Here is a 21,403-nt window from a genome sequence, read left to right as displayed (position 1 = left end):
TTAATAATACATTCGGTTTAATGATTATTTATTTATCAAGATCATTGTAATACTCATTTATAAGCTTATTTTTCCTCCAATACATTAGAACGGAAGAAACTATACGTAAATGATAATTTGGAATAATTTTCTCTCACCAACGTGATGCTCTGAAATGTGGAGCGATATATATATATATATATATATATATATATATATATATATATATATATATATATATATAATTATATATATATGCCACAGAAAATCAGGACAACATGAGAACCGTCGATTTCTAATCATAACAAAAGGGACCAATATCTATTAGATTATGTTGATCTATTAATCCCTTATTTAAACAGAAATTTGAAACCGACGGCATCAATGTGTGATATCCTGTAACACATATAAATAGATATTATACTCTTGTCTTAGTTATCTATCTATCTATATATATATATATATATATATATATATATATACTTTAAGAACTTATCTATCACATTAAATGATATTATAGAATTCTCTTTTTAAGCATGAGTTATACCTTATTGTTTAGAATTATTATATTAAAAAAACAAGCTGCTGCCCTCTTTAGTACCTTTATTGTTCTGTTTCAATATGTTTATTTATTTATTGTAACTGTAAGTATATTTATTTTTTATGACTCGTAGGTTCTCGTTCTTTGTCACCTGACACATTACGTGATCAAATTAGAAGAGCCTCAAAAGCTAAAGACAAAGAAGCTCTACAAACATTAATTGATGAGGCCGAGGAAGCCGGATATCCGGAACTTGGTTCTGATCTTCGTGAAGCAAGAAAATCATTAGAAAGTTTTGGAGGTGGACGAGGAGGTTAGCTTTTTCCTGCATGTCTAGATGTGTGGTTTATTCTCAATTGTAGATTAGAGAATTTCGATTTCTTGAAAATTACAATTATTCCTGATTCATGTTATATGGAACTATTATTCTTGTATCAGCATTTCACAATTCACATTAAACTCAATTGTGTTTATGTTTGAGATGAAGTCATTGTTCATTATTCTTGTTTTGGCACCCAGGAACTAAATCTCCCGATGCTTTGATTAAAAAACTCGAAGATGCTATCCGAAGAAAAGACAAACGTGCTCTCGATAGAGCAATCAAAGAATGTGTTGCGTCAGGCTTACCAGAATTAGACGACGCTGTACACAAAGCCAGGAAGTTTTCAGATATTCTTTCAGGAGGAAAAGGAGGTTAGATTTAATCATAACTTAGCCATTATGCATACTGATTTCATTGTAAGAAAGCATTACTCATTTATTATATATAATATAAAGTGGCATCCACACACACACACACACACACATACACACACACATACACACACACACACACACACACACACATATATATATATATATATATATATATATATATACCGAGTTATGTTCCCGGCTGCGTAAAGCACGAGACACACTGGAAACCTCGGAGGGGGACGCAGAGGTTCGAATCTGATATAATGTTTGTCACTTATATATATATATATATATATATATATATATATATATATATATATATATATATATATATATATAAACTTCTATCAGAGAACTAATTATATTTTGAAATAAAATACAAACAAAATTTCCTTAAATTCATTTATATTTATTACTAAAGTACATACTTACATAATTTCAATCGCAGTATTTTTTATACTTATCGGCGTTGTAAGAACACATAATTTAATGGATATTGGTTAATTCCAATTCATAATCTGTTGTGTTACATGTTACTTTAATTCGAAGTATTGTTAACCTCGGCTAATTCTCATATATATTAATTTTGAATAATTTTGTTTTTGAGGGGTTATGTATCACCTTCTGCATAGATGTACTCAAATGCCACTATTATCTAAAATGTAGTGGAGAGTATGTTACAGGTTTTCTTAAATCTCGTAACACTGTTTGTACTAGCAATAAACTTACATACACAGATCGTGCATATATGTAAAAAACGAACTGTCATTGTTAACTATAGTAAAATGCACCTGAACATCTAAAATAAGACGATAATACCCTCTCAAAGTATATTAAACTGATTAAATACTTTGAGAAATTTTGAAGGTCAATTTTTAAACCTTTAGAAAAAAAAAGAGAAATAAATGCTATACATTTCTCGTGATTAAGTGAAAATAGTTTGATAATCTGCAAATAAATATAAAACGTCTAAATACAAAAATTATTTCCCCTTAGATGTACCTTCTGCTGACGAAATATATGATGAACTGACCGACGCCATAAAATCTAAAGATATTGACAAATTGGCTAAAGCCATTGAAGACGCTGAAGAAGCTGGGTATCCAGAATTAGGTTCTCGGCTGCGTAAAGCAAGAGACACATTGGAAAAACTCGGAGGAGGACGAAGAGGTTGGAATCTAGTGAAGATTTTTCTTAGTTTTGGCATGATGTTAACTTTTAGTCTGTAGTGCATTTCCGCATATTTTATATACTTTGATGCGATTGTTTATTTCTATTTGTTACGCTGAGCATTTATTTAATAATTGTTTGTTTTGTAAGAAAATTACTCTAAAAAATTATCCGTGCAATTTATTTTATAAGCTTAACTTTTTATCTGTTTTACTGAAGTAGAGATTTCAGTGTCTTACTTTAATACATATATTAGTTTTAGCAATCTTACAAGGCTTCAGTATGATTAGCCATGCTATTGCTTCAAACTGAAATTGAAACCGGGTCGTTTTTCTCCACAGTATAAGCTTTTTATCACTGCAATATATATATGTATATATATATATATATATATATATATATATATATATATGTGTGTGTGTGTGTGTGTGTGTGTGTAAACAGCTTACATATGCTTGTCGAATGCTCTGTTTAAAAACGAACGGAAATATATCATTCTATTAACTCATCGGTATATTCCCTCTTATTCTGCTTTTTAATTAGTTGTAGCAATAGTTACTAAGAACTGAAGTACATATTTTTATCATAACATTTGGTTCATAAACCTAACATTAACTAAGTTTTACTTGATATTTCAGATTATAAAAACCTTACACTTTTAACGTTATCTTATAATTACTTGTAAATAAGAGTTCTGAATAGGTTTAATTTTATATAATAAGCGGTTGTTCATTGAAAACTAGTTTAGTTACTCATCACAGAATTTAAAATAAACTATCACAATCAAAATACTATTAACTGAAAATTAATTAACTTATAACATCTATCAGACTATTTTAGAAATAAAATGAACCCATTAATGTAAACTCTTACATTTTTAGCTTTTCTACGGTCAGAAACAAATGTATGGAACACACAACGTTTCATTATTATATTACAACAAAATATCAAGCAGTACCGAGATTGTACTTTACTAGTTTATTGTAGTTAACTCCTCAAGTAGAAGGGGGTTTATAAATCTTCACAAAGCTAATAAGTTGTACGCATGCGCCTGGATGGCATGCCGTTCTTAAACCGCGGCTATTAGTTTTTGTTTTTAATTCTGACGAAGTATGTAATCTCCGTTCCCAGGAAGTAAAACACCCGATGTTTTGAAGGACAAACTGAGAGAAGCAATGAGAACAGGTGACAAGGACACTCTCGAAGCTGTACTTGATGAGTGCGTCGCGGCTGGTATGCCAGAACTTGACGCAGATATCAACAGAGCAAGAAAGTCTCTTGAGGATCAAGAAAATCTCGATGAACCCCAACGAAGAGGTTAGGCATAATGCTGACATAATTGCTTATAATAATAACAATGAACTATTATAAATCTGTTTATGATACTCCTTTTTGTTTTCTAAATGCACTCTTGATTATCTAACCTTTTATACGAGAGGGATATTTTAGAAAGTCTGTTTCACCTGTCTTACTACCTCTTTGTAAGCAATCATTTTAAAAAGGGTACTTACGTTCGATGTAATTGTATTTTTACTTTTATACTGCGGCTACTGGTTTTATACTACTGGTATAGTACAGGTACACTACTGACATATATTACTATAACGTTCTGTGATTGTTCAAATAAAATTAATAATTATGGATATAAATGAATGTATAGCTTTTATGAGATTAACGACTATATCCCTTACACAGTTGCTTTAATATGCGTAGGCATTACATTATTATTACACCCTCTCAGATAAAGATAAGTTCATTTAAATATATTTAATTATATCAATTACATTAATTTTGATCGGAATTTCAACTTATAAATTCTCCCTCGCTCTATCTCTAATCTCTACAATCTTATATAATTATCTTATCAATCGTACATTATGCATATACACGTTTTTGTATATAGTTTTTTTTAGTATTATTATATTTGATTCGACTACCTGTTGTCACTTAGTAATGTTATTTCTAGTATATTTATTTATTATGATTCGTAGGTTCTCGGTCTTTGTCACCTGATACATTACGTGATCAAATTAGAAGAGCTTCAAGACCTAAAGACAAAGAAGGTCTTCAAATAATAATTGATGAGGCCGAGGAAGCCGGATATCCGGAACTTGGTTCTGATCTTCGTGAAGCAAGAAAATCATTAGAAAGTCTTGGAGGTGGACGAGGAGGTTAGCTTTTTCCTGCATGTCTAGATGTGTGGTTTATTCTCAATTGTAGATTAGAGAATTTCGATTTCTTGAAAATTACAATTATTCCTTATTCATGTTATATGGAACTATTATTCTTGTATCAGCATTTCACAATTCACATTAGACTTAATTGTGTTTATGTTTGAGATGAAGTCATTGTTCTTTATTCTTGTTTTGGCACCCAGGAACTAAATCTCCCGATGCTTTGATTAAAAAACTCGAAGATGCTATCCGAAGAAAAGACAAACGTGCTCTCGATAGAGCAATCAAAGAATGTGTCGCGTCAGGCTTGCCAGAATTAGACGACGCTGTACACAAAGCCAGGAAGTTTTCAGATATTCTTTCAGGAGGAAAAGGAGGTTAGATCTGGCATATTTTTAACCTATAAAATTTTCGTAAAATAGATACCATTAGATTAAACAACTGAATTGTGTAACCAATTATGTAATTTCTAACATATGTCAATTAAAAACAACATGCATCAGCGATATATAAACACTACATATCTAAAATTAAAATTCATATCAATTTTAAAATGCATATGTACTTCAATTAATCAACACTATATATATATATATATATATATATATATATATATATATATATTCCAGCTTAAAATATACCAAAAGTTAAAAATATCAAATTTAACGAGGTTGTTGATAGTACTGAAGAAAAAGAGCAAGATATTATCTTATTCAATTTAAGTAGTCAAAATGCAATTGTTATTTTATTTTCCTAAATTGAATAAAATAATATATATGTATTCCTTTGGAACATTTTATAACACATAATGTCATGATTTTATGGTTACCTTATGTAAATATCCATTTGTCCGTTAACGATGCTATATGTTCGAGATTTCCTTAAAGTGTAAAATCGTGAATCTTTTACACCTGAATTTAAAATGTATAACTGATTTGATGTATTTATATTCACTAATTATATTATAAAATTACTGCAAAACCATTCTCGATATATTTATAATTTCACTATTTGTGAAACGGATAAAATTCTTCACCAAGCCTACTTTAAAATTCCGTTTGAGAACTTTTCATTGCATGCAGCTAATTTCATGTAAAATGGATATCTTATTTGTAAAGTGTTCACTGTTTTTATATTCAATATTGAACTGTATCGTGAAGTAATACTAACACATATATGACTGGTTATGAAGATATTAGTAAATATCGTAGACTATTTACTATTGAAATATGTGTTTTAAATGTGGACTTATTATCTTCATTTAGAAATTCCATCTGCTGACAAAATATATGATGATTTAAATGAAGCCATAAAATCTAAAGATATCGATAAATTGGAGAAAGCGATTGAAGACGCCGAAGAAGCTGGATATCCTGAGCTAGCCTCAAAAATGCGTAAAGCAAGAGACACTTTGGATAAACTTGCCGGAGGACGAAGAGGTTAGCCTGCATTTAGATAGATGTGTACTAGACCCTGCATGGTTTTATAAACCGTAGTAGTTAGTTTAAATAACGATTTGGTTATCTGATTATTGATTTATTTTTAATGATGAAGTTTTTAATGCGCGCAGTTTTCAAGTCTATTGCTTTATTATATATTTGAAATATAGTTTTTCCCTATTGATAATAATTTTAAAATTGCCAATATTTTATCTTTTACTGACCATTATCTAATGAAATGGAACTAATTATTTTTTCTCTCACATTTCGTAAGAACCATCATATAAATTGATTAAACTATGCTCAGTAACTACTTCTAATGAAGCTTTTAATCATACTAAACAGCTTATTCAACACGACATTAATTTTACTTTATAAATTTTTTATCAGTATTAAACGGCGTTTGTCTTCTATAGTTGTGGTAACATTAACTATATTGATCGAACACCAATACGACGCTAATGAACACGTGTGAATTGTTTGTCCTAAGGTGAATGATGCTTCAGTATCGAACGTAACAAACAACTTTTCTACGATGCTCAGTATTTGTCTCTATAGGAAGTAAAACCCCCGACGTCTTGAAGAGCAAACTGAGGGACGCAATGAGAAAAGGAGACAAAGACACTCTAGAAGCTGTTCTTGACGAATGCGTTGCGGCTGGCATGCCAGAACTGGACGGCGATATTCGCAGAGCCAGAAAATCTCTTGACGAAAGAGAAAAACTGTGCGAACAGACTCGCAGAGGTTAGATATAATCAAATGATTTCTGTGTTCATTCATTATTTTAACATATAGATGAATATTTAATAAACCATTTTAAAAATAATTTCGGAGATTAATATTGTAATGTGTTTTTTAAAAATTGACAAGTAGTGAATACACAGTTTTTGAAAAGAAATTGTATATGTAGTTATTAGCAGGTTTATTTATAATATAATATTTCATAAGGAATTTTGTTGCATTTTTAATTTAGTGCTTAACTCAAGCAAAATTGGAAATATAAAAACGTTTTAGTGATGCAGTATCAGCTATTTAGATGTTACATACATATGCTATTGGCATATGTTACTGACCTAGCATTATATAGCATTATGAGATGTTACTGACATAAGATTATATTTTGATTCTCAACAGAGGTCATACAATACTGTTTTCTCTCAAAATAAGTTTAAGGAAAGAATGTTTTGGGAAAACTGTCAGATAATAATCTTTAAACTACTTTAACTATAGTAGTAATTGCGAGATTTATATCAAATTAAGTACATAGTTGAATCAATATATTTATTTGTTATAACTCATATTTTGTGTCGATTTATTTAGATTTTATTTTATAATATTGCATCTATTTTTAAATGTCTGGCTTTTGCACGTATCTTATACTATTATTCTTGGGATGAACCAGGATCTCGTTCTTTGTCACCGGATACACTACGTGACCAAATGAGGAGAGCTTCAAGGTCTAAAGACAAGGAAGATCTTGAAAGATTAATTGATGAGGCTGAAACTGCCGGATATCCGGAACTTGGTTCTGACCTTCGTGAAGCAAGAAAATCTTTAGAGTCACTTGGAGGCGGACGAGGAGGTTAGCCGATTACTGCATGTTTAGATGTGCGTTTTGCGTTTTGTAGTCTGTAGATCCTCTTCTTGATTTTAACTGTTTTCTTTATAGTAGTCCTCGTCAGAAAATTAGTTGCCTTGATCTTTTACAAAATTAAAACGTTTGCCAGGACGAAACCAATCATTCACGCTGTATGCATAACATTCAATATTATATATTTACTGTTTTATTTGTCTATTTGCTAGAATATAGAGTATGTGATTCAAAGTATTTTAAAGAATTCTAATGATTGTTTGCCTTAGATATATAATTCATTTATGTCTACTTATACATACGTGGTAATATTTTGCTAAACAAATTTGAGAATCCGGTGATGATTCAACGTATTTATTCTGAAATAAACCCACTTGTTAAAACAGATATTATACTATGTGGTTCCATGATCGACCATATATCTGTAATTATAGCACTTTCCACTGTAACTAACTTCTGAGGAAATATTTAAATAGGTAAAAAGGATGAGTTGAGCTAAGAGAAATTGAGATTTCAGTAAGGAGAACATTACTTTCAAGTAATCATTGTATATGTTCGTTGCGGATTCTAAAACTTTTATTTTTGTTAAAGTTGTATATATTTGTAATTAATCATCGCATATTGAATATTATATATTTATTATTTCAATACTCATTAAACTTTAAAGCACACTAATCACACGTGTGATATTTTGAATAAGTAAAAGTAGAAAATCTTAGCGCTTAAACAAAGTATCTATAAGAGATTCAGAGGTCTGATGTGTTGCCTTGTTTTGTTATCAGGGACTAAATCTCCCGAGGCGTTGGCTAAGAAACTCAAAGATGCAATAAAAAGAAAAGACAAACGCGCTCTGGACAAAGCAATCAGAGAATGTGTCGCATCAGGATTGCCAGGACTTGATGACACATTACAAAAAGCCAGAAAAGTTTCTCACATTTTAGGAGGAGGCGAAGGAGGTTTGCTACTACTATTTTTGTAATGGAATTATTCCTAACCAATTAAAGAATATGGAAACTTGTTTTAGTATTTCTAGTATAAACACGATTATAACTTGATTATTAACCTGTTTCTTGCATATCTGTAAAAATAATAACAATGAAGAAACATGATGCAGATTATTAAACGTATTGTTTTGTTAATATTCTTAATTTTGTAACTAGTATTATGCGGATGATTTAATTAAATAACGTTTTTGTCAAAACTGTTATTCTATTAAGTTTCTTTTTATAATTTATTTATAGATTACAGATTTAAAATTAATCGTGAATATATAGTAAAAACTTTTTTTTAATATATTTGTTACGCTTATTAGATATCATGTCCCAGGAGGAACTTCACGATGAACTGACTGACGCTATTAGATCGAAAGACATAGATAAATTGGAGAAAGCTATTGAGGCCGCCGAAGCCGCTGGTTACCCAGAATTAGGCTCCAAACTACGGAAAGCCAGGGATACCTTGGATAAACTAGGAGGGGGACGAGGAGGTTAGCATTGAATGTAGATAATTTATTTTATTTTCCTTTGCATGTAACCAAGAATTTTATTCTAGTTTGTAGTTTAGTAAATTTTGCTTTTTAAATAATTATACATATTTAATATAAAAATAAAACTGTTCATATATGTTAGCTATATTTCTAACATAAATATCTATCTCCCATAGACACATGCCGCTCTTTCTCTTTCCTCTTCTAATTCCGTCCGTATGCTTCCCTAACCACACATCATTCTCTATTCTTCTTAAATTTTGCATTAGTTTATTTTGTTGTTTTTATTGTTGGCCATCACTCATTCATCGATTTCAAATAAATCTGATGATTATTTTAGTCATTAAATCGTTTTCCCGACATCTTTCTTGTTAAAATTCCTTCTAGAAGGACATCGGGTACTTATGGAGGCACTACATATGGTTTCCAACATAAGTGGAAGTGTTTCTGTTGAACGAGATGGACTTGAACATGTCACACCCAAGTTGTCAGTTTATTTTAACCATTTAGCCACCGTAACTTTCTTTCATAAGTCTATTATTCGATCACAAATACGTAAAATATATTTTCCTGTCTGCCTGTGATTTTATCTATCTATCTATCTATCTATCTATCTATCTATCTATCTATCTATCTATGTTATCTTTCTCCTTTAAATTTCTTCATCTACTTCTCTATGTTCTGTAATTAAATTACTTTTTACTTGTTTATTTCTCTCAGTTCATATTAGTAGTTATGTTTATTTATTTGGCTTTGACCTTAAATATATACCCAAATCTTACTTTGATATTCACAGGCAATCCATTAAAATATGTATGATTTGCTTACTTTATATACCTTTTTACATATTTTATGTAAACTACATATTTGAGATCTTTTTTTTTCGACTATATCAAAACTATATTAAATTATTTTGTAATGTTTCTTGATGATGGTCATGTAATAATGTAATATATATGCTGCATTACATATGCATACCATTACCTGTTACATATAATAGTTTATAAATATATTTTAAGTTTTATTTTATCGATGATGGGTAAACCAATATAAAACTTGATATTGCAAAATATTAACCCTCTGAGTTACTTATTTTGCATGAATTATACGTTTAACAATTATTTTTAGACGGTTTTTGCTTTCAATCGGTTTTCTATCTATATATCTCTTTTTATCATAATACTTATATATATATATATATATATATATATATATATATATATATATATAATTAGCGTTGTTTATTTGATCATTATCTCTCCATTTTAGAATAGTTTTTGTTTATCAAAGCATCTATAATATGAATAGTTTCGAAGTTACAACTCCGAAACTAACCAACAATCATATAAACGTGTAGTTTACGCATGCGCTTGCTATCGCACGCTAGTCATCTTATTGACTTCCATTCATCTGATACAAATGATGTCTCCGTTGTCAGGAAGTAAAACTCCCGACATCCTAAAGGACAAACTGAGGGAAGCCATGAGAAAAGGAGACAAGGACACTCTGGAGGCTGTTCTTGATGAGTGTATTGCCGCCGGCATGCCGGAACTGGACGCCGATATTCACAGAGCCAGAAAATCTCTTGACGATCAGGAACAACTAGATGATCGCATTCGTCGAGGTCAGGATACATTCACACACTTGTTATACTTTACTATTTAATGCTACTTTGATGTTTGTTACGTATATTGAAATAACGTTATGGCACTCAACATCAATGCCATCAGTCGATTATTTCGTACATATTGCTTAATGGAATTAAATCGAATCATATGGTTATACTTTAGTAAATACAGTTACCATCAATATTGAATCCATATATTGCACCATGTTACCTTTATGAATTGACCCCTAAAAGAAGATGGACAAATCCTTAGCCATATTCTGATTTCATATTGAAACACATTTTAATCACATTGTAAATAATTAAACATTGAAGCTATAATTTTATTAAGGCTAAATTTGTTATTAATTTCTATTGTTTTTCCTGATTAGTATACCTATTATTACAATACATTGTCAGGCAGATATATGTTTTGCTGTTTGCACGAGCTATTTTAGCTGTTCTATTCGCAAGCATTTTTTAAATATATAAATTTCTAAATGTGGAATGCATTGTATTACCTGAAAAACTCTGATATATATGCTAAAACTCTGTAAATACACTAAAAATAGAAAATTTTAAAACTAAAACACTATCCATTCAAGAAATATATAACACTTACCATTAACTATATATTTTTGAGTTTGACAAATTATAGCTACATTTGTTTATTTCATAAATATTTATGACTATTTCATGAGTATTTTATAATAATTTCGTATTTTATAATTATTTTGAGAGTTATACTTCACCAGTCTGGATTATAATTATAATTCACCATTACCTTTGTCGGATATATAAATTGTGTTGAATCTAGATTTCTTTCTGAAAATAATATCTATTTTTCTTGAACCATTTTCATAGGCATTAACAAGAATATAAAGAAAATAAGTGCACGAAATGTTTAGTGAGATATTTCTTCAGCAACCTCTATACTACTATACCATATAAGATATATACGAGTTATAGGTTGGCCTGATCGTTCAGTTTTTATTTCCTAAAGTATATAGATAAAGGTATCTTATATGAAGAAATGATGGTTACTCCAATGTTGTTAATTCTGATTAACTCAGACAAGTGTTACCGAAAATTTGTTTTTATATTTGAGTTATTATGATATTTCCCAGACATGATGAAGGAGAGAAGGATTGACATATTTAAAATATGTTATGCTTTTTGTTTAATAATACTTCCTTAATGCAATAAGTATAACTGCCTTGCAACGTTTTCAAATATTTGTTTCATATAAAAGAGTACATCTACCTAAAATATTTATAGATGTTCATTACCTTGAGTTTTACTGTGTCCCATAGGATCGCGATCAGTGACTCCAGAAAGACTTCGTGAAGAAATCCGAAGAGCTTCCCGCACTAAAGACAAGAGAGAGCTTGAGAGGTTAATAAGCGATGCCGAAGCGGCGGGATATCCAGAAATAGCTTCAGATCTCCAGGATGCCAGAAAATCTCTTCAAAGTTTGGGCGGAAAAGGAGGAGGTTAGAAATTCGTACTTGACTAGATGTGGTTTCTAATGTTCTTAAAATTGCCCATAAAATAATATGCTTTTATCGAATTCTTGCTTTTCGTCACAACGTACTAGTTCGTAGAAATACTTAGTTTGGTCAACGCAAAATTGCGAATAATGCCTTGAAATTAAACAGTAAGGAGTCCATAGTTTTATTGATGTAGTTCATGCATAAAGTAACGTGGCCTTTGCTAGTTATAGTGGAATATCGTTGGATATTATTTTCTAATGATTTTTAAAGATTTCTTATTAATTCACCACCTGGTAATTATGTTCTAACTACCATCTTACTTTACCCTCATTACAAATAGAGGATTGCTAGGAATGAATATGAATAACATCACATATACTTAACTTATGTACTTAATTTATTCAATCCTTAAACCGACCAGTTTGGTCAGTGGCGTCACGTATTATTAAATACCATGTAAGAAAATTCTATGCACAGAGTTCGACTTGGGAACACAACTTCAATTTATCACTGATTATTTAACTGCAAAATATTTTAAAATGCCATTATCTTCTAAAACATTTTACTATGACAATCAGAACTTTATTATCACTGATACTATATTATACTGGTATTATATAAATTAAATTTGAAAGCTGTCTAACATACTATAAATATATCGACGAAACAAATATCTACAATATACAAAATGAGTGCCCACATTTTATTATAGGGTATATATTATGTCGTTGATGATAATACTTGTAGAATTAGAATGTAAAAATGAAAGAACCTGAAACTAGAATGTTTGATTAAAAGCAAGAAGTCCACTAAAGAAAAAAACTAGTATAAAACAGTAATTAAAATATTTCTTTTAAGAATACATCTAACACATGACTATAATTCAAAATTATTTTTTAATTGAAATAACTAAGTCAACATTTCACATGAAATCTATGACATTCGTGTATGCAGTAATTTAATATTTGCCATTTAATACCTACATATATTTTGCATGTATATATATATATATATATATATATATATATATATATATATATATATATGATGTGTTCTTAGTTAACATAATAACTTATTTTACGCTGTTTGGTTATCAGGTTCTAAGTCCCCGGATGCTTTGGTTAAGAAACTTGAAGACGCCATGAAAAATAAAGACAAACGTGCTCTCGATCGAGCAATCAGAGAATGCGTGTCTGCCGGTTTACCTGAACTAGAGGACGCTATCCAAAAGTCCAGAAGGTTTTCGGATATGTTAGGAGGTGGTACAGGAGGTTAGCAAAACCACGTTTCATTTATTTTGGGATAAATTATTATTCTGGATCAGTAAATTCAAATACATGCAAAGTGTTTCTCATCTTAAAGTTAAAATAAGTTAATATCACATATATCAAAGTTTTAATTCTAATATGTTTTGATATTAGAATAAACTCAAAGTTTGATTATTTTTACTGCTTTTTGAAAAATAATGTCCCAGCGGTTTCTTGTGTACATACTTAAATTATATTTCATCAACAATGAGTAATAAATCACGTAAATTATTTCACATGTATAATAGCAGAGACATTTAAAATATAGAAGGTTTTTACACAATTGTATATTTTACAAGTTATATGTCATTTTAAATATCACGTATTACCTTATTTCAATTTGGGATTTTGTCTTATAAACTGTATATACAAGCTATTTATCTGTTTTAGATTAATTTATTACATTACTTTGAATTAAATATTTGTATACGAAAAATTTCGAACTGATGTATTCTATACAGAGAAATACTATTTTCTGTTTCAACCACATCTGGGAAATGTCAAACAGTAATCATTCATTGTGACATCATAACTACTTTTAAAGGACAGTAGGAGACTTTCGAAGAGGAACAGTTTATTAATTAGTAATTTGCTTCGTCCCATTAACCAAAGAGAAAATACATTATTTGATTGGAATTTTAATATTTCCGTTGTCTTTTCATAAAAATGTTTTTAAAACTTAATGTTTTTTGTTATACAAAAATTCAAACCAATCTTCTAATAAAAATCTATAAACCATTCACTAGTGATTTTCGACTGAATTCGAGTACAGAAGAATTTACAAAAAATTATATGAATATATGTTTATAACTGAATGCCCTATTTTATTTATTTTTGTTTCGTTCTCAAGTTAAACTAATATAAAAACCTTATAATTGAATCACGTGTTTATAAAATAGACTATTATTTTAAAAAGACAATATAGACACTATTGTAATCAATACATTGCTGGAACATGTACACTTTCTATATTTTTATTACTCAATAAACTGTATGGTACATGAGGTAATATTTTTCCCGTATAATTCATATTATTATATTCATCAGATACACTTATATTTTGCACGTTTCTACCAATTTTTTACCTATTATTTTTACCTATTATTATAGACTATATCACTGTGCTAGTATTCTTTTGCCTGTTATTATTAAAAGTTTATTTTTATCGCTATTGTTAGATATTGTATCTGCTGGTGACCTTCGTGATGAACTGACTGAGGCCATTAAGTCACAGGACATTGAGAGTTTAGAGCAAGCTATTGCGGATGCTGAAGCAGCTGGTTATCCAGAATTGGGATCCGATTTGGCTAAAGCCAGGGACGCTTTGGAAATACTCGGAGGGGGACGTGGAGGTTAGCCATTAATAGAGTAGATAGTTATTTGCATGGTGTTGTTTTGTTTTAATGTAGTTTCCAGTTTAGATTACAGTTCTAATCACATAACTATTTGCAAAGTCAGTTCACAAGCATAAATTGATGAACGTGCACTTAGAAGCTGTTTTTCTCATAATCTATATAGAAAGTGGCACAGAATATAACATGATTTTTAAATGTTTTTTACAGAGAAGGGCGTCACTTATGAAGGCCCAGAGACCACTTCAGGATAAGAGTTAAATGATAGTGAGACAATATCAGTCATGTAGAACTTGGGTAGGGCTAGATTATCTAGAGGACGGCTCTAACTTTACGTTAGTATCTAAAGGCTGTTTGCGTAAACAACCGGAATATTCTAGATAAAAACGATCTGGCGTCAAAATCAAAACGAAACAACTCTATTAAATAGAAATTGGTGTTAAGGTTTCTGTAAATTTTGTTTTTGTATTTTCTAAAATTTTAATGATTTTTTATTAATATTACGGCTTACGAATTTTAGGTTTACTCAATTCACAATTGAAAATTGTCGGCTGCTATCTCGCAATCTGTTTGGCTGAGCACTTCGTTATCTTCCGGTTGTTTACATAATCAGCTTAGGTCACAAACGGTACCAGTACTTCTATATGCAATATAAAGCACTCATTCTACTAGCTTTCAATTATATTTTAATGCATAATTTTATATTATGAATTTGCATTTTAATTTATATAGTTTATGCTCAATTCTCTTATATGTCTTTACATATGATATCGTGATCGTAGTATGTTATGATAGCTATTATTTTCTCAATTCTATAATGTTTACAATGTTTAGGCGTATTCTAGTAGTGTCGTTTTAATATGAAAGCTAAACATTAAATATTTATTAATCATAGTACACACACATACACACGCACACACACACACACACATATATATATATACACACTCACACACACACACACACACACACACACACACACACACACATATATATATATATATATAATTTCTTGGAACAAATAAACGCATTGATTGCACAGATAATTTTAAAGGTTACATCTTCTCAAACTATATATATATATATATATATATATATATATAAAGTATAACATATATATGTAAAACACACACACACACACATATATATATGCATATGTAAAACATATATATGTATATATATATATGCTTTACATATAGCATATATGTTATTATCCTCAAGATTTTACGATTAGTTTAAGTCATGATGTGATTACTGGCTGTGTTTCCTGGTACTTCATAGACGTCCAGTCTCTACATTTCAAGATATATGTGCCTATTTATCTTGTTTTCAAGTTCGCTAATTGAGTGCATTTATAGTTTATGTGGTTTTAGAGAAATATTTCGAATGCTTAAGATGCTTTTTAACAATCGATTTTCTCTAGACTAAAAAAATACGATAACAAATGATACTTTTTTCCGCATGCTCAATATGGTGTATTATTCAGACAAATGCTGCTTTACATAAGGCTATTTACATGTAAACCTATAGAAAAACAACAATTTTCTTAAAGAAATAATTTATTTTATTGCTGTTCTAGTGGCTAATCGTCAGTGCATTTTCATAGTGATACCAGGGTATTCAACACCGATGCATGTTCATATTGACCAGTTTAAACTTCCAATTATAATACCAAGGGTAGGTTAATTATTCAAAAATATAATATACTACCCTATTCTTTTTCGTAAATTCCAATTTTTAGTTTTGGTATTGCGTCAGTGTGGAATTGAAGGATCGCATATGCATTTCTATATATTTCCGGATATATGTATGTGAATATATATATTTAGAAATATTATAGTAATATATTATTTAAAACCAATATCTGCATGGTCATTATCACCATAAGGAATGCGTTCAGAATCCTATATTGTATGCACGCGTTAAAAATAACCATTGTTTAATGAACAATAGTCGCAAATGAAAAGAAAAGAATGTAGTCTGCGCATATGCAGTAACCGCCTGTCTATTATGACCGGTTCTTCATTTTAATTTAGCGTTTAGGACAGTTCATTACATCATTGTCAAGCAAATACTTCAGTAAAAGGTAAGCCAGTATTATAGTGATTATTTTCTTTTTATATGTATTTTATTTCAGTTATAATATTCAACTTCGGGTATGGTTTAAAATTATCTCTGGACATGCTTACTTAACCAACGCCCTGAATTGCTGCATACTATATTTTCGACTAGATGCGGGAATGTTTACCTTCACCGTCAATGACCGTCTGAATTACGCACAGAAATCCAGAAAGCTTCTCATTTAAAAGATAGACATACACTATATTTACTCAACGCATATTCCCTTTTTTCAGGTCTGCCCATGACTTAATACCTGTTTTAATATGTTTTATAATATGTTTATCTTTAACATCTGATACACATCTTTCTTTTATATGGAAGTAGAGAATATCTAAGCTATATTTAAGGTCAACTTAAATAAACTAATTGAATGCTGGCTCTGGAGATTATTTGTTTTTAGACGATTATCATAACATTGACGTTTACTATGCACTTCTACAAATGTAAAGTGCAATTAGTTTTATTTGTGACTAGCATTATGGTTATCTAATTTACTTGATTCAAACTTGTTAAAAACGATGATACAAAAACAATATATATGAAGGTTGTTGGAAGATTTACTGATCTACTTTCTTATTTATTTTTATTGTTTTATATATTTTTTTATATTTTGTTTCAGAAAAAGACATTATATTGCGGCAAATTTTTACTGATACCGCTTTTCTCGTAAACCACATTTTCTTTTTCATAAGGATCTGCAAAAGCCGTAAATTAACGGTCGAAATGCTTGTCATGAATATAAACTGGTATTCAATAACATTTTGCATGTTTGGCGTATTGCATGCTGCTGCGCCGTGACCTTCGTATTCATTTTATTGCCATCATCCTATCTGACTCAACCATGCTGTATTGTTTCGTTCCTCAGGAAGCAAAACTCCTGACGCAATGAGGATAAAACTAAGAGACGCCGTTCGTAAAGGAGACAAAGACGAACTCGAATCTGTTTTGGACGAAGCTGTTGCAGCAGGAATGCCGGAATTGGATGCGGATATTTACCGTGCCAGAAAGTCATTGGATGATCAAGATTCCAAACCGGGTTCCAGACGAGGTTAATCCTTTATTCATACCTTCTTCATACATACCAAATCATATGCATGTCTATAATCAAATTTATAAATGCTTCGAAATGCGTATCAGTTAAGGCTGTTTGTCAAATATGACGCATATTGTCATCATTATAATTACCACCATTATTAAAGTACCATGTTTTTTCCCGATAATATGATATAATTTAAGAGTTCATTTACAGGGTAAAACACTTGTGACCGAAACATTAAACCGTTTAATAGGGTTGGTAATGGTGTCTCTCTAGAATGTCTTACATAATCTTTATGTTTTTTGAGATCAAGAAAAATTAGGAATTTAATATCAGAGAAAGTCATAGACATTTCCTTAGGTATTAATCGCAGAATCGATGGTATGAAAAGTTATTTTATAGGGAAATTATTTCGATCGAAGATTTGAAATCATATAATTAACTGTTTAACCAAAAATATATTGTATAGAATTATCAGAATGTTTACTTAAAAATCATTGTATATAAAATAATTAGGATATGACATACAGGCTTAATGTTTAATTACTTTGATCAGACACAAGATAATTATACTTTATGCATTCTTTTTGTTGATCATGCATTGAGGAGAACCTTTAGCAGAATGTCTTTCTATAGTATCTATAAGGTTAAAAAACCTTAATCCTGACTGTATGACCTTCATATGGAACAAGTTAAATATGTTTTTACCATGTATATTTTTATAAATTTCTATTTTAAATTATATTTAAAATGTGTCTAAAATATTTCCTACATAAAATAGCATGCTTACTAAATCCCATATTAATTGTAGATATGTTTTAAGTCTACTATAAGTAAAGCAACACATTTGTACGGCAAAAAACTTTGTTCAATTCGTTAAAGATTACTATGTGATAAATATATGTATTCGCCTAAAGCTATTTTACTCCGAAGATAGATTGAGTGAACAGTTAAACAATCTCACAAACATTGTGATTTGCAATAAAAATACATAATGCATTAATAAAAAGGATTATTTTTAATTAACCAAAAATTGACAGAAAAGAACAAAACAAATACAACACTTAAATATCATGAATTGTCTAAATATATAATCTAATAAATAAAAGAGCTTCTTATAATAATATACATTTTACGTTTATTAAATAATAAAGCTAAATTTATATTGCTTTCAAGAGACCAGTGCCTGTTGGATTTTTTAGCTATAACATATTTTCAGTGAATTGTTACTATACTTATAACCTCTATAGATTTTGCTGATAAAGTATATATCAACATAAACTTTACCACGAAAAGAATAATTTACAATTTAAGATTAATACTTGTCAATCTTGCCTCATAAATTTCATTTTGAATTCGTCATTTTCCAATTTGATACGTTTTAGTATATTAGATATATATATATTCATTTAACAATTATGGATTATATGAAAAGTTATTTTGTGCGTTTCCTCCTCGACTCCTTTCTTTTTGCCATGTTTTTGACATTTGGTTAAATGTTACTTCATAATCATTGTAGCAACACAAAATTATAAACACTGTAAAGATCTAATATTCTATTCACAGAGTGGATATTGACTGCCAAGTAATTTGTTAGTTACATCCACCGTTAATTGCTTAGACAGCAGGATTACTTATCCTAGCACTAAAGCATACGTATTTACATTGCATATCACAAGTACACAACTGCACACACAGACATACAAAGACGCACACCATATATATATACATATATAGATTGAACCTGTTTCTAACAAAAAAGTCTCATATCACGAAAATTGGTTTTAATTAAATAGATTAACAACAATTTCCTCATAGATCATTCATGATTAGAATGTTTGAATTTTATAGACTTAATGAATCTTAAGTTAGGTAGGAAAACAATTTTCTTTAAATGGGATGCTGTTTTCATCAGAAAATATTATAATTTATAATTACTCTGGGATTGTACGTTAAAACATCATCTAATATCTATTGAACAAACACTTGAGTTTGACTACACATCCAATATATATATATATATATATATATATATATATATATATATATATATATATATAATACATTTATTTATATTTACTTCTACATTCAATAATATTTTGTCCGTTTTTATTTATGATTATTTCCAATCATAAACAGAATCGAAGACTCCCGATACATTACGCGATCAACTACGACGTGCTTCCAGATTAAGAGACAGGGCCGCTCTTGAGAAATTAATCGACGAAGCTGAACAAGAAGGCTATCCAGAACTTGGCACCGAATTGTCTAAAGCCAGGGACACTTTGGAAAGTTTGGGTGGTGGACGTGGAGGTTAGAATAAAATTTATTTACTGAAACACAATTAGAAATACTTGCTAAGTAGAATTAATTTTTCATTTTCACTCAAAGAATTTGTATAGAGCTTAATTCTTCAGGAAATACCCTTTTAAATGAAATTATTATAAGTCTTTTAAATCTTGGGAAATGGACCGAATACTTGTATATTTCTGTATTGTAGCGATATCATGCAACGCAGTATGTAAAAAAAATAATCAGATATTACATAAATTGAAATTACATCAATAATTAAATAAAAAAATTGAGAAATTTTCTTAAAGATATATTCTTTGACAAATTCATCGTATTATAATATATATATATATATATATATATATATATATATATATACTTCAACTTAATTTAAACTTTTAAATGTTTAATTAATATGAATATGTTCTGGCTATTATGTCATAGAGATTGGATAACCAAACCCATAAATCTTAGTGCGTTTCTATAACAGGGATCAATAACAAACAGAGCAATATATTTATTTAGTATGATAAAAATATCATACTGCAAAGAATTTTATCAAACATTTCAATTGCATTTTCAATTAAATAGTTTTGGGTTTTAATCAAAATTAAGCATGAGCATATGAAGCCAGAATACACACACACACACACACACACACACACACACACACACACACACACACACACACACACACACATATATATATATATATATATATATATATATATATACTCCAATTTTATTTTATCTATTAAAATATTCAATTAATATCAGAACTACTAAGTAAAATAATGCTTTTAAATCAGACCAATTTTTTCCGTAAATTGATTAGAATATTTATTTTTGTCGCAGGAAGTAAAACTCCCGACATTTTACAACAAAATCTCGAAGAAGCGATGAGGCAAAACGACAAGGATGCACTGGATAGAGCAATCCGAGAATCTGTTGCAGCGGGTATGCCCGAACTGCGAGACTCTATTCAGAAAGCAAGACGATTATCGGATATATTGGGTGGCGGTACCGGAGGTTAGCCATCAAGGCATTTTCATATTCATTCTTCCATGTTAAACTGCTAAAACATAGTATGACTTTGGAAATAGATGTATGCATATATATA

At 29.7% G+C, this 21,403-nt stretch overlaps 1 protein-coding gene across 2 annotated transcripts in view; it reads left to right on the top strand.

Annotated features, from left to right (window-relative positions):
* Positions 1-21,403, top strand: part of LOC145259887 (uncharacterized) — a 575,878-nt gene that overhangs the window by 323,192 nt on the left and 231,283 nt on the right. Inside the window, exons 25-42 of one of the 2 annotated variants that reach the window (XM_080117779.1) lie at positions 654-833; positions 1,040-1,213; positions 2,213-2,386; positions 3,518-3,703; positions 4,378-4,557; positions 4,764-4,937; positions 5,826-5,999; positions 6,558-6,743; positions 7,402-7,581; positions 8,373-8,546; positions 8,903-9,076; positions 10,515-10,700; positions 11,996-12,175; positions 13,273-13,446; positions 14,661-14,834; positions 17,821-18,003; positions 20,131-20,304; positions 21,139-21,312. In XM_080117779.1, the coding sequence (XP_079973905.1) occupies positions 654-833; positions 1,040-1,213; positions 2,213-2,386; positions 3,518-3,703; positions 4,378-4,557; positions 4,764-4,937; positions 5,826-5,999; positions 6,558-6,743; positions 7,402-7,581; positions 8,373-8,546; positions 8,903-9,076; positions 10,515-10,700; positions 11,996-12,175; positions 13,273-13,446; positions 14,661-14,834; positions 17,821-18,003; positions 20,131-20,304; positions 21,139-21,312 (3,201 nt within the window). The remainder of the gene's footprint in view (positions 1-653; positions 834-1,039; positions 1,214-2,212; positions 2,387-3,517; positions 3,704-4,377; positions 4,558-4,763; positions 4,938-5,825; positions 6,000-6,557; positions 6,744-7,401; positions 7,582-8,372; positions 8,547-8,902; positions 9,077-10,514; positions 10,701-11,995; positions 12,176-13,272; positions 13,447-14,660; positions 14,835-17,820; positions 18,004-20,130; positions 20,305-21,138; positions 21,313-21,403) is intronic. The other variant, XM_080117787.1, reaches the window with a different exon arrangement.

Source organism: Euprymna scolopes, chromosome 3 (assembly GCF_053919585.1).
Source record: "Euprymna scolopes isolate OS-2025 chromosome 3, ASM5391958v1, whole genome shotgun sequence".
Classification (NCBI taxonomy): domain Eukaryota; kingdom Metazoa; phylum Mollusca; class Cephalopoda; order Sepiida; family Sepiolidae; genus Euprymna; species Euprymna scolopes.
This window is presented reverse-complemented; position numbering and strand designations above follow the sequence as displayed.